We start from the raw sequence: 14,929 nt of genomic DNA, 5'->3' as shown, positions 1-14,929 counted from the left end.
TGCGGGGCAGCCATGGAGTGTGCAAAAAATAAAAGATAGGAAAAGAAAAACCCAGAGCATTGTAAGGGGTGGGGTGATTTGGCCACCAGACTCCACTGTCACTTATTCCCAAGTGACTCATTGAAAGACATGTAAAGGGGCCCTAGTTGGTTTGGCTCAGTGGGTAGAGCATTGGCCTGCCAACTGAAGGGTCCCAAGTTCGATTCCAGTCAAGGGCACATGCCCGGGTTGCGGGCTTGATCCCCAGTGGGGGGTGTGCAGGAGGCAGCCAATCAATGATTCTCTCTCATCATTGATGTTTCTCTCTCTCCCTCTCCCTTCCTCTACGAAATCAATAAAAAAATATATATATTAAAAAAGATTCTCTCTTAAAAAAAAAAAAAGACATGTAGAGGGAAGGCATACAAAGAGAACCATCGAAGTGTAAAATAAAATTTAGAAAAAAATAGTTTGAAAACGTACAAATGTGATTGCAAAAAAATTCTGTAACAATGAAATATTATTTTATGTTAATTATAGGAGGTAGCCCAAATATTTATTTAAAAGACAGAATCATTCTCTTGATATGAATAGGCAAAAAGAGGTTCATATCAACAAGACATTTAGTTTTCCCTTTCACCAAAATATTATTGCAAACATATGAGACTATACTGGAAATAATTTCATTTTTAGTTTTTAACTGAGCTTACCATTAGATGCTGATTACCATCGTATGCCATTTCGTGGTAGGTTTTGCTGGAATCTCTTTCGATCTCTACAAAGTTAAGTGAAGTACTAAATGCAGGTGCTGGTAAACTAGGTGTGTAGGCTCTGAGTGGGGATAAAAGGAATAATTATTTTATTTCTATTGATTAGTATGCTTTTTAAAAAAAGTTAACCTTCAAAGAAACAAGTTTCAGCATATTCAGCCTTTTTTTCTTGACCTTACGCAGGAACACTTTAAAAACCACCTATCATCCTTCCACCCCCACTTCACTGTGGTTGCTATTAGCTACTAAAGCATCAAACACAGAGATTTTTTTAAAAATATATTTTATCGATTTTTTCACAGAGAGGAAGGGAGAGAGATAGAGAGCTAGAAACATCGATGAGAGAGAAACATTGATCAGCTGCCTCCTGCACATCTCCCACTGGGAATGTGCCCGCAACCCAGGTACATGCCCTTGACCGGAATCGAACCTGGGACCTTTCAGTCCGCAGGCCGACGCTCTAGCCACTGAGCCAAACCGGTTTCGGCTAACACAGAGATTCTTAAACTCACAGGGCAAAGCCATTCCTAGTAACTTACCCGCTTTCATAAAAGGCTTTAATTGGATTCCTAGTTGATGTTCCGCCTATCAAAATCAATCACACACACAATAATCAGTGCATTGGTAACACATACTGTAAAAGATTTTCAAATTCAGAGAACTGAAAAGTAAGCCTAACCAATTTTACATTTTGAGATGCTTTTAGTTGATGAGCTTGTCAACAAAATGTTCTACGGCTGTTATTTGAAATCCTATGGATGTGATCACTGAGTAGATGCAGCACTATAGAAATGTGAATCGGAGAGGGCACCTGTCTTCAAGGAGCTCACAATCTTATGATCACGTTATGTTGGATGACATTTGCTAGTGAAACAGAACACTCAGCTCAGCTCAATAAGACACCAAATACCCATAGAAGGAAAAATGGGAAAGACCTACACAGAGAGTGCAGAGTAAGGATTGTAGAATTCCTAGCCTGCACAGCAGACTTCTGAGATATATAAAATCAGCCCCAAACTTGGTGCAAAAACACCAAACAATCCTATTGAAGGGACTTTTCTTCAGGAAATAACTATAATAATAAAGGAGATAATTTTAAAACAATTTTGTTTCAAACAGAATTTATTTCAAAATTCAAGAAGGCATATTTTCTATGCAAGAGTATATAATAATTCATTGCCGAATGTTTCAAATAAAAATATCAATCATTTATAATTATCCAATGGAATATAACACTAATATAATTCTATGCAGATAGAAATGGAAACTTAAGTGACTCAACCAAGATAACAAAGTAAGTTCAAATCATCTGAGAATTGATTTATGGTCCTCCATTAATCCAAGAAACCCACCTTCAAAAGTTTTAAAGGAAATTCGACTGAAAACAAAAGAAAGAATCTTAGATGAAATACCTTGCAGATCTTCTATTTGTTGTTGTAACTTTACATGTTGCTGAATTAGATCGTTGATTCCCTCAGGGTCATTTTTACAGAGTTTTTGAGCTTTACTGTTTGCTTGCAGGGCCCACTCATATTCCCCCAGCATATAAAGAGCAGCACAGTAACGATAATGACCCTGTTCCAAAAAGATAAATTTAATTTTTCTCAAAAATATGCTTATGTTAAAGGAAATCAATAGGGAAAATATTTCACTTGAAACCTGATTAGTTACTTAAACTGTTAAATTAGAACCTAAAAAATAAATAAAAATGTTAATACCTCTCAAGATATAAAATTACCGAAATGAGCTAAGTGAAAAGCGATGAACGTTATTCATAATAATGTTTAACAACTGTCTAGGGATCAGTATTTTCACTTAAAGAGATTTTTTTGTATGCCCAAAGAAAAAAAATCAACCTTTATTATATTTTACTAAAGAGTGAAATAATTTTTATGCCAAATAAAGTATAAAAATCATTCATATAAGTAACTTAAATTTGCTTCACAATACTTCAAGGCCGCAGTAGTCTCCGAGTGATTACATTCCTTGCAGTTTAGAAATCCATGGGATTTGAGAGTTGGGAGGACAGTCAGCTGGTGCAGCAGCTTTCCCACCTCTGGAGAGGAGCATGGGCACAATGAGGGGGAAAGCTAAGCCAGCCCTCTATCCATCACTCTCTTACCAGCTTTTCATTCTTTTCTCCTCTAAGTGTACTTGTTGGCTTTAAGAAAGAAAAGGTCCAAAAACCACTGATTTACTCTTAATTCTAATGATTGTTTTTTTTTGTTCTGTTTTGTTTGTGCTACAACGGCCCTGGCTGGCCCCCCTTAAGCATTCTGGGAAATCTGTGTCCAGCACGAACATTTTAATCTAGAGAGCTAACATGATCAAACCTGGGCTAACGCAACGCACTCTCCTCTAGCAGCTACTCACAAACCAAACTCCCATTTCAGGCACAGCATCTCCACGGGAGCAGTGATTTCCAAGTGAAAAGGCTAGGAACTTGCCTAATGTCACTCCCTTACAGGCAAAACAAAGAACCCTGATCTATTCTGGGGCCAGAGCTCTTTTCTCTTTACTGTACACTTTACAAAGACCATTCTGATTCTATGAGATTAAAAAAAAAAAAAACTTCAGAGATACAGGCAACAGTATGGTGATTACCAGAGGGAAAGAGAGGTGGGGGAGGCAAAAAGGATAAAGGGGGTAAATGGTGATGGAAGGAAACTTGATGGGGTGGTGAGCACACAATATACTATACAGTTGATGTATTAGAGAACTGTACACCTGAAACCTATGTAATTTATGAACCAATGCCATCCTAATAAATCCAATACAAAGGAACATACAAATAATACTAATTGGGGAATAAAAACTATTCTTTAATTAAAAAAAAAGAAAACTATCATTTCATTTAAAAAGGAATAAGTGACCTTTTTAAGAAAGATGGGCTTTTTACTAAGAAAAGCCAGAAACAACCACAAGGACCTCTGCTTACCCAGGTGCTGTGCATGTATAATCCCACTCTGGTGCACCAACCCAACTGGTGAGTTCTGCAGCTGCTTTTTAGCCAGAGAATTTAAGCTCAGATCAAAGAGTCAACTCAGATCGCATTTGTTCTAACTCTGCTTTTTGTCAAAAGGCATAAAGTAGATAAAAGAGATCTCTTAGATGCCCTGACCGGTTTGGCTCAGTGGATAGAGCGTTGGCCTGAGGACTGAAGGGTCCCGGGTTCGATTCTGGTCAAGGGCATGTACCTTGGTTGCGGGCACATCCCCAGTAGGGGTGTGCAGGAGGCAGCTGATCAATGTTTCTCTCTATCCCTCTCCCTTTCTCTCTGTAAAAAAATCAATAAAATATATATATATATATTTTTAAAAAGAGATCTCTTAGAGGTACGCTACAATACCAACATCCTATCTCCCAGCCATATATCAACTTTAAAGCATACATAACTGCATTTTTTTTAAAAAGCCCTGGTCAGTTTGGCTCAATGGATAGAGCGTCGGCCTGCGGGCTGAAGGGTCCCAGGTTTAATTCCCATCAAGGGCACATGCCCTGGTTGTGGGCTCGATCCCCAGTAGGAGGCATGCAGGAGGCAGCCAATCATCAATGATTCTCTCATCATTGATGTTTCTATCTCTCTCTCCCTCTCCCTTCCTCTCTGAAATCAATAAAAATATATTTTAAAAAATCACAGCCCATCTGGAGTGGCTCAGTGGTTGAGTGCTGACCCATGAACCAGGAGGTCATAGTTCAATTCCCAGTCAGGGCACATGCCCGGGTTGCAGGCTTAGTTTCCGTTGGGGTGTGGGCAGGAGGCAGCCGATTGATGATTCTCTCTCATCATTAATGTTTCTCTCTCTCTCTCTCTTTCCCTCTCCCTTCCTCTCTGAAATCAATAAAAATATATTTTAAAAAATCACAGCACAGAAAATGATCATCACTTATAGACCACACCTACTTAAATTAGTAAAAACACTCTTTTCAGTCCACCTTTTTCATCCTTTACTGAGTCCTTTTCCTTAAGCTTCACAATCACCAGTATAATCTCTACCAGTTAAGAAAGCATTTATGCGTCTCTTTGCTGAAGGTGTTTGAATGAAACTTAAATTAAAGGTATTTCAGGGAGTTTCTTGAACCCAATTATAACAGAAAGTCTTGTTTTTCTTTGACACTGTCTCATTCTCTATCACGTACATAAAAAATTCTCCTTGTTCATCTGCCCAGCACCCCCTCCTTTTGGGTGCCACCATGTCCCTTATCCACTCAGCACAGTAATGGCAGTACTGCTAACTCTACCATCTCAACAAGGAGGGTAGGGTAGGAGTGTAGTTGTGACCCAGGAAATGGGCCCATCGCAATGCACCATTTCCCAGGTCAGTGATGGATCCACAGGTGGGAGGATGGCTCAGTGAGGATAAGAGTGAGGCATCCCTCAGGTATACTATACAGATACTAAAGATGTTCTCTTTCCACTAGAATTAACAGTTATTGAGGATATCAGTTTGGTTCTTTTTCAAGATGAAGCCAGGAGAACCCACACTCTACCATTTCTGGTCAAGATGGAGTAACAGGGATTGGATTTACCCTTCTGCCTAAAACAAACCACATACAGTATATGAAACAAAGGGTTGCACGACACTGGACATCCAGCAACAACAGAGACTGATCCCTGACAGTGAGAAACACACAAAGTAAGCCCTATGCTTGCCCCAGCCTGCTGAGGGGAGAGTGTCTAAGCCAGGGGTGGGCAAACTTTTTGACTCGAGGGCCACAATGGGTTCTTAAACTGGACCGGAGGGCCGGAACAAAAGCATGGATGGAGTGTGAACTAATATAAATTCAAAGTAAACATCATTACATAAAAGGGTATGGTCTTTTTTTTTTTAGTTTTATTCATTTCAAACGGGCCGGATCCGGCCCGCGGGCCGTAGTTTGCCCACGGCTGGTCTAAGCCATGGCACAGGGAGAAGGAGCCAGGCAGAGACCAGAGTCTTAGTTAAGAAGATAGAGCAGGCTCTTGCTGGTTTGGCTCAGTGGATAGAGTGTCGGCCTGTGGACTGAAGGGTCCCAGGTTCGATTCCGGTCAAGGGCATGTACCTTGGTTGCGGGCACATCCCCAGTAGGGAGTGTGCAAGAGGCAGCTTATCGATGTTTCTCTCTCATCGATGTTTCTAACTCTCTATCCTTCTCCCTTCCTCTCTGTAAAAAATCAATAAAATATATTTTTTAAAAAAAGAAGATAGAGCAGGAGTCCAGGAAAGTCCCGGCAGCTCAAGGTCACAGCGCAGAGGACAGGGAGGAGAGCTGCACAGAGAACTCCAGAGGTCTTCACAGGGTCCCCCTTGAGTCTGGCTCTGTACTGATCAGTACCTGCATGCAGGGCAACTACCCAAGCGAGGGAAAGACCACCTGAAAAGCTAAAGGGGAACAGCAGTCAGCACTCACACAGGATCAAGAACACTTCTTATTCCGGTCAACAAGAGTGGAAAACATTATAATTCATGGAGTGTCAAGTTGAGCACTCAGAAGTTTTGCCTCAGTTATGGAGAAAAATTAGTCCTAAACTAAATACCACTCCGCTCCAACCTCACCAAATTTAAAACAAGACTCCAAAGAATTAAACTATTTCCAAGTAACTACGGCATCTCAAAGCAAAGCTCAAAATATTTACAGAAATACAAAAATATTACGTAAAAGCACAATGTCTGGCATCCAATCAAAAATTACTAGGGCCCTAGCCAGTTTGACTCAGTGGATAGAGTGTAGGCTTGCGGGCCAAAGGGTCCCGGGTTCGATTCCAGTCAAGGGCATATACCTCCGTTGCAGGCTCCTCCCTGGCTCTGGCCCTGGTCGGGGCACATGCAGGAGGCAACCAATCGCTATGTTTCTCTCACATCGATGTTTCTCTCTATCTTTCTCTCTCCCACTCTCTCTAAAAATCAATGGAAAAATATCCTTGGATGAGGGTTAACAAAAATAATAAAAATTAAAAAGAAATAAAAAGAAAAAGAAACATACAGTATATAAAAAAATAATTACTAGGTATGCAAAAGAGGAAAATGTGAACTATAACGAAGAGAAAAGTAAGTCAATTGAAACCAATCCAGAAATGACACAGATGACAGAATTAGTAGATAAGGACATTAAAACAGTATTTTAAATTTATTCCAGACATTCAGGAAGCTAAAAAAAGTTTGAGCACTTGAAGACATACAATACGTAAGTAATACTCAAATTGAAATTCTAGACATGAAAGCTATAGCATTTAAGATGAAAAATATGCTGATGGAAATAAAGGTAGATTAGACATTGCAGAAGAGAAGATCAGTGACCTTGAGGACAGCAATGGAACCTTGGTAAAATGAAAGGGAGAAAAGACTGAAAATGAAGCAAAGAAACAAGGAAGCACAGCTAAAAACACAAGAAAATTGTGTACAGATCGGATCCAACCATGCCAGAAGCTAACCCCTAGAATTTTCAATTTCATGAACCATTAAATTCCCTTTTCTCCTTAAGCCAAATCTGAGTTAGGTTTTGTCACTCACAAACAGGAGAGTCCAAATAAACCCCTAAAAATTAAAGGTTCTTGAGGACATTTGTGAAACTATTGGTTTGTACCTATATAGCAACATCAAAAGGTAATGCACACAGAGAATTTCTAAGGCCGTGAAGAGACACCCTATGAAGCACAGTGTCATTATAAATTTGTCCAAACCCATAAAATGTACAACACCTAGGCAGTGAACCCCAAGTTAAACTGGACTTTGGGTGATGATGATGTGTCTGTGGAGGTTCATTAATTTCACAACTGCACCACTCTACTGGGGGATGCTGACCATGGGGGAGGGCATGTGTGTGGGGAGTAATGGGATTATGGGAAATCTCTGTACCTTTCTTCTCTTAATTTTGCTGTGAACCTAAAACTGTTCTTAAAAAAAAAGTCTTAAAAAGAAGAGTCTTAAAAAGAATATTTTGTTTGATAAACTAAGTCAGGAATGAACATTCTAAATAAGGTATTCAAAGTAATTTTAAAGTTTTAGTACTCTTTTTCTAAGTTGATACTAGATTAAAATAACAAAAGATATCTCTGGAAAACCAGTATCATGGTCTAGGTTTTACTATTAAGAACTCTACCATCCATTCATTCTGAAAATATTTATGGAGCAGCTGCCAAATGCCAGGTGCAGAAGTCAGCAAAGGATTTTTAAGCACAACAATGACTTATATTGAAAACAGCAACAAACATCACCCTCAATCCAGTTTTGCCTTTTACTTGTGATGGCACCTTGCAAAGTCACTGTACTTTTCTGAGACTTAATTTCTTCATCTGTAAAATAATGTACTTAGAAAGTGACTCCAAAAGTTGGATGCAGAAGTCCACCTGAGAAATCTTATAATCCCCAGATTTTACACTCCTAGACCACCTGAATCATAAAATTCTATGACTCTACTCACTCTGGCTGAAAAATAAATTATGGCCCTGGCTGGTGTGGCTCAGTTGGTTTGAGTGTCATCCCATTCACCAAAGGGTGGAGGGTTCAATTTCTGGTCATGGCACATACCCAGGTTGCAGGTTCAATGCCTGCTCAGGGCATGTATGGAAACCAACTGATCAATGTTTCTCTCTCTCTCTTTCTCTCTCCCTTTCCATTCTTTTTTCTCTAAAAATCAATGAAAACATATTTTTAAAATCAGTAAAATCAATAAAAGCATATTCTTGAGTGAGGATTAAAATAATAAAAAAATAATAAAAGCAAATTATGAAAAGCCAGAAATGAAGTCTGAAACATTTATCTTTTTGAGTCTTAACGAAGCTTTGCTTTAAAAAAATTCAGACTATTTTTGTAATTTAGGAAAATATAAATGACTATAACAAACAGCAGAATTAACTGTTAACATTTTGTTATATTTGCTTCAGATTCTTTAATGCAAGAAATAAAACTATAGAAATATGGCTGAAGTCTCCTTTGTACCATTAATCTTTCCTGTCTCTCACTGCCCAGAAGCAAACACTATCATGAGTTTGATAAGTATTTTTCTAATATGCTTTTACTCCTTTGTTCATTCAACATTGTTTTTTAAAATCTATTCATAAGCCAGTTAATTCATTTCAACTGCAATCTAGTGTTCAATTCATTCATTCACTAAGTCAACAAGTATTTACTTAATGAGTGCCTGTATGTGTCAGGCAGTCCGGATTCAAGAATGAACCACACAAAAAACCTGTCCTCATGGAGCTCACATTGTACTGGAGACTCACCATAAACAACATACTGTAAATAGTATATACAATATGTTTACTAATGATAAATGCCAAGAAGAAACAAAGTCAAGCAGTGAAAGAGGAGAGCCAACGTCTAGGAAGGGCAGGTTTGGCGTGTAGCACTGCGGTCAGGGAAGGTTTCACTAAGAAGAGGACCTGCAGTGAAAACGAAAAGGAAGCGAGGGGCCAGGGGGCCAGGGAGCCAGCGCGTGCTCTGGGGAAAGGCATTCTCATTCCAGGCACAGGGAAGAGCAAGTGCAAGCGGGGAGTGGGCCTGGCATGTTTAAGGAACTGCAAGGAGAGCAACGGACCAACAAAGAGTGAACGAGGGAGTGAAAAAAGGGGAGAGCAGAAGGTCTGAGGTCAGAGATTAAAATAATGGGTGTTCAACAGGGGACAGATCTGATAGATCATAGTAACTGAGTGAAAAACTACATTCATCACTGCTTCATTAACGAATATTTAGATATTTGCACTTCTGTACCATTAAATCATGGTGCAATGACCAACCTGTACATCTCACTAATAAGCAAGAATGTTTGTTGGGTTCAGAAGCTTAGAATCAAGTAATGACTGTGTACACACATCATAGTGCTCTCCAATGTGCTTGTAACCAATTCAACCCACTGGTTTTATCGAGGGTTCCTGTTGGTACAGACACTCACCAGTACTCAAGGCTATTGTCTCGTTAATGTTTGCCAACCTGAAGGACCCACAGTATCATATGGTTTTATTTATTCATGTACATGGAGGTCTGTTTGGAGGCTCTCTATTCTGCTCTCTTGGTTTCGTTTTTCTGTCTCTGTACTATTTTAATTACTGGGAAAAACAGGGCTTAGTGTTTTTCTATTTCCCATTCACAATTCTTCTTCTGTGAAATGCTTGTTTACTGGCCCATTTCTACTGAATTTTTTATTTAGTTCTTTGCATATTCTAGATATAAATCCTATCAATTATATAAGTTGTATATATGACAAATGATCTCCTTCCAGACTATGATTTCATTCATGGTGTGTTTTGACATACAGGAGTTTTTAACTTTGATAGAGTCAAATTTATGTTTTCTCTAAGAATTTATGTACAAACACCGTCTCCTATATAGTTCCTTCTAAGCTTTACGTTTCATTTTCAGTAGGTCTGTAATACATCCAGAGGGAGCAGATGTTAATAGCTCAATAATTAAGCGCCCTCAAGGTCTTCAAGATTCCTACGGGCGACCTGCCCCGCCCTCCCACCCCCCACCCCAGACACTTGTGGCCTCACTCTACATCAAATCATTCTTGAACTCTGTAAAACAACCCGCTTCCTTTCTGACTATGGAACTGAAGATTCCTATTTTATCCACATTTTTACATACAAATGTACATCCTGTGATTAGATTTTTCTCCAAGTTGTATGGCATTATTTGCCCAAGGTAAAATATAAAAGAAATCTACCTTTGTCCAGTTGTTCTTCAAAATAATGGCTCTCTTTCCATCACCAAGTGCATGTCTAAAAAGAAAAACAAGAAAAATATTCACATTTTTATTTTAATATAGGTATATAAACCATCTTACATTTCTATTTGAATTTTTTGAATTTTCCATATATAACCTAGTTAAAAAATATTTTTTTAGTTTTTAAGGATCCATATATGTCCATTATAGGAAATTTGGAAAATACAGAAAAGTAAAACGAAGGGAAAAGGTCATCTAGAGTCACAGTCACAACTACTCAGGAATAACTACTTTTCACATTTCTGGGATATTTCCTGCACATATCTTATTTACACCTCAATCTGTGCCCAACTTGTTATTCGTTGTATAGTTTTTTGCACTATTTCTGTATATTAGCAAGACTCCAGAAATAAACTCCCAGATCTTTCACACAACACCTCTACTAAGCTACAGAGGACAGAGCATGAAATGGAGACTTGAAACAGTGAAGCCCAATCCCTGTGGGCTGTAGAAAGTGATCAACCTCTTCTGGCCTGCTTTCTCAGCCAAGATGGGGATAATCACCCTGTTCTTCCTGTTTGAAGGAGGGACTAAGTCAGACACTATGCTAAAACAGTACTTTGTAAACTGCCAAGTACTAACAGTTTCCTGCCATATCTTCTATGACCTCCCTCTCTCCCCAGCTCAGACACCCACACACTGCCCCACTTCCCCCAAAACTTATCACCACTCAAAACTGTTCAAACTTCAAAAATCACTAATTGAGACATCCTGCTCTCCCCTATAACCTAGTTTCCTTCCATCTTGTTCAACTATTCCTACTATCTCCTCAGGGTGCCCAACTCACTGACTTACCCACTTTGTTGTTTTTTTTACTTCCTTATTTAGCTAGCTTGAGAGTCACTGGTTCATCATTTCATATTCACATGTTTACTAATTCTTTCTACTCCTCTGTCCCTGTGTTTACATCTGGCTCCATGGCAAAACCCAAGTCGGGGTCAATCCCACTTTCCGCTTTCTCCATGCCTGATCTAGGGAGCCAAGTATTGCTGGAGAAGATTACACAGCAGAGCATAAGGTAGCATTATTATTCTTGATTAAAGCAACTCGAAGGGGACTTCATCCTTCTAGATCAAATCGTTCTCTAACTCTGTAAAATGATCATTTCAAACCTTGTACCCTGTCCTCAAACTTCCAATTCCCTTCTCTCTCAGCAGATGATCTCTGCTCTCAGTTCAAAGAGTAAAATGGAGACATCAAGAGAACTCTCAATTTTCTACTACCAAGGACAAATCCATACCTAGCCCTGCCTTTTCTCATTTACTGTTCTCTTTCTTCTCTGGCCAACTTCTCCACCTGTGCCATGTAACTTCTCTATTCTCATCATTTCAATGATCCCTTCTCTCACCTGTATATTAACCATTCCCTCTCAAAAATCAATGCCATATTATGATGAATTTACATAACATATAATTTTACCATTTGAACCATCATTTCAAATGTACAGTTCTGTGGTATTCAGTACATTCACCTCGTTATACAACCTCCCATCAACTTTTAATATGGTCAGATCTCTCATCTTTAAAAAACAAATACATAAAAATAAATATGCCTTAAGCCATAAGAAAACACTGTTGGTAGCCTACCCAACTGCTATCCCCTCCTCTACCTGACTACACTTCTGTTGAGAGGATCTAACTCACTGCTACAAGATTCAGAGATATATCTCTTTCTCCCAATTTTTTTTCCTTTGAGGCAACCAACATTTTTGGTGACCTTGAAAAAAAAAAAAGATTCAGAGGCAAGTCCTAATTAGTTAAAGCAAATCATGGCAACAGCTGCTTTCCTTTCCACTGATTGGTTTAGGGGTAGTCATGTGACTCAGTGTTGACCAATGAGACCTGAGGGGAATCATCACTCTTAAAAAGAGATTACAAGGAAAAAACTAGGTAACATACTACCACCTAACAATGCCCACTAAAAGGCTATACACATTTTTTTTTAAAAGAAAATGCTATCTAAAGATAGATGAGCTGATCAACAGAATGGGATATAGAAATCAGAAACAGACCCTTACCTACATAGTCACCTGATCTATATGACAAAGGTAACATCACAAGATATGGAGGAAAGGTACTCTTAAGAAAAGGTGTTGTGTCAATGGGACATTCACATATCAACCCCACCTCACACTACATACAGAAACCACCTGCAGATGGACTATAAATCTAAATTCCAAAGTTAAACAGTCGAGATTTTATTAGAAACAGAACATTCTGGTGACATGTGCGCTGGCAGAGATTAGAAACAAAACACAAAAATGTTTACCATAAAGGAAACAATTGGCTAACTTACTATATTAAAATTAGTAACTTCTGTTTGTGAAAAGTAAACAAGAGTAAAAAGGCAAGCCAGAGAGAAAATATTTGTAATTTAAATATCTGATAATGACTCATATCCAAATTTTAAAAAAATAAACTACTAATAAATAAGACATTCAACTCAAAATCCAGGCATTTCACAAAAGAGAAAATCCAAGTAGTCAATAAGCAAATGGAAAGATACTCAACTTAAATATCATTATCAACTTAAGGAAATGCAAACTAAAATCACAGCACTAGATCATTACACACCCACCAGAATGTCCAAATGGAATGACACAAAATAGAAAGTATTAGTGAAGACATGGAATTGAAACTCTCATATGCTGCTGGTAGGAGTGTAATATCACACAACCACATTGGAAATTTTGTACTAAAGCTAAATATAAGGATACCCTGCCCCTAATTATACACTCAACAGAAATGAGTACTTATGTTCACAATGACACCACCTATAAAACCAAAATGCCCATCAACAATAGAATGGATAAAACGTGGTATATCCATGCAATAGATGAACACTTTACAACTTTACATGCAACAATATGGATCTCAAAAACAATGTTGAAAGCCAAACATAAAAGAGCACATACTATACACGTACTATGATTGTTTATATTGCACAAAAACAGGCAAAAATAACCAATGGTGCTGGGAGTCAGAATAGCAGTTATCCTGGGGGAGGAGGTGGGTAGTGACTAGGAGCGGTGATCTGGGCACTAGTTACGGTTGTTTGGTTTCTGCAAATTCAACCTACACTTAGTAACTGTACACATTTAGTATGTGTATTTTTTTTGAAGATTACATCAAAGTCATCCTTCTTCTGGAGACTGTACTATCTGGTGTGATGTCTGAATTACAGTAGCATCTGACATCCTGCGATGGCAGCCGGAGGTCTAGGTCACACAGTGGGCTGGGAAAAGCTTCGGTCTTTGATGACATTGTTGAAACTCCTTCTTCTGGAACTCTGATTAAGGTAAGTTTTCTTCACCATTTAAACCAGTTGAATCAGAGTTTTGTTATTTTTATCCAAAACATCCTAATACAATGGCACACCTTCTCTGCTTCTCACTGCCTCTCCCCAAATACCTCCAACAGCTGCCTATGCTGTCTCCATTTCCTCCCTCTCATTTTTCAATCTGCTCTAACCCAGCTTTTGCTCCAAGCTTCCAACTAATACCTCCCCCTCCAGTAACTAAACCACATCCATATTGCTAAATCCAAATTCTCAGCAGCAACAGGCCACACTTACCTCCTTGAAAGCACAGAGTTTCCCTGCCACCTCTCTGGCAGCAGAACAGTCTCCTGGCAGGTTCATCCTCCCCTAACTGGTCTCTGCTTGTGTGCCTCCAGGCTCAGTCCTAGCCCCTCTCCTAATCTCAGCTCATGCTCTCCAGGAGTGGGTCTCAGTCTTGGCTGCACATCAGTACTATCTGGGGGGCTTCTAGAAGCCTAACGCCCAATTAATTAAAGCGAGTCTGGGGGAGGGGTTATTTCTTCAACACTCAAGAGATTCCCATGTGCAGTCTATGCTGAGAACCACTTCTGTGAGCCACCTCACCCATATCCACAAACCCCTGAGGTTAACCATCCCAACACTTCTCTCTTAACCGCTCCTTTTGAGTCGAGACCCACATAACTCATTGTCGGTACAACATTCCAATTTGGATCCTTCAAGGGCACTTCAACTCAGTATGTTCAAGAGTGAAGTCAAATTTCTCTCTTCCAGTGACCCCAGTGTCAGGGAGTGGGCCTATAACCCATGAAGCTGCTGAAGCAGAATCTCCTTCCAAACACCAAATTATAAGCAACTTGATTTTATCTCCAAAATATTTCAAATCCTCCCACTTCTGCATTCCCACTGACATTCCCCTCTCCGAGCCACCACCTCTCGCCTGGAGCACCCCAACAGCCTCCTAATCCACATCACGCTGCATCCCCTCCACACACTCGCCCACTGCGGCCAGACTGGCCTCTTTAAGGTACTAATCATGCAACTCCTCTCAGTTCAGTCCTTCTCTCTTTTCTTAAAGGCTGACAGCTTTAATGTAGCCTACAAGACCCTCCTTGGTCTAGCCCAGGGTGGCCAAACTTTTGACTCGAGGGCCACATGGGTTCTTAAACTGGACCGGGAGGCCGGAACAAAAGCATGGA

General features: G+C 39.4%; 1 protein-coding gene across 15 annotated transcripts in view; it reads right to left on the bottom strand.

The window, feature by feature from the left end:
- TTC3 (tetratricopeptide repeat domain 3) overlaps window positions 1-14,929 on the bottom strand; it is a 106,388-nt gene that overhangs the window by 57,619 nt on the left and 33,840 nt on the right. For 12 of the 15 annotated variants that reach the window (XM_014467244.2, XM_023743322.1, XM_014467252.2 and 9 more), the window contains 4 exons: window positions 10,395-10,449; window positions 2,162-2,324; window positions 1,289-1,334; window positions 690-810 (listed from right to left, as the gene is read on the bottom strand). In XM_014467244.2, coding sequence (XP_014322730.1) covers window positions 690-810; window positions 1,289-1,334; window positions 2,162-2,324; window positions 10,395-10,449 — 385 coding nt within the window. Of the gene's footprint in view, window positions 1-689; window positions 811-1,288; window positions 1,335-2,161; window positions 2,325-10,394; window positions 10,450-14,929 lie in introns of those variants that run through there. The other 3 variants (XM_023743329.1, XM_023743328.1, XM_023743330.1) reach the window with 2 other exon arrangements.

The sequence above is a fragment of the Myotis lucifugus genome, unplaced genomic scaffold, assembly GCF_000147115.1.
Source record: "Myotis lucifugus unplaced genomic scaffold, Myoluc2.0 scaffold_384, whole genome shotgun sequence".
In the NCBI taxonomy this organism is placed as follows: domain Eukaryota; kingdom Metazoa; phylum Chordata; class Mammalia; order Chiroptera; family Vespertilionidae; genus Myotis; species Myotis lucifugus.
Note: the sequence above shows the minus strand (reverse complement) of the source record. Positions and strands in the feature narration are given on the sequence as shown.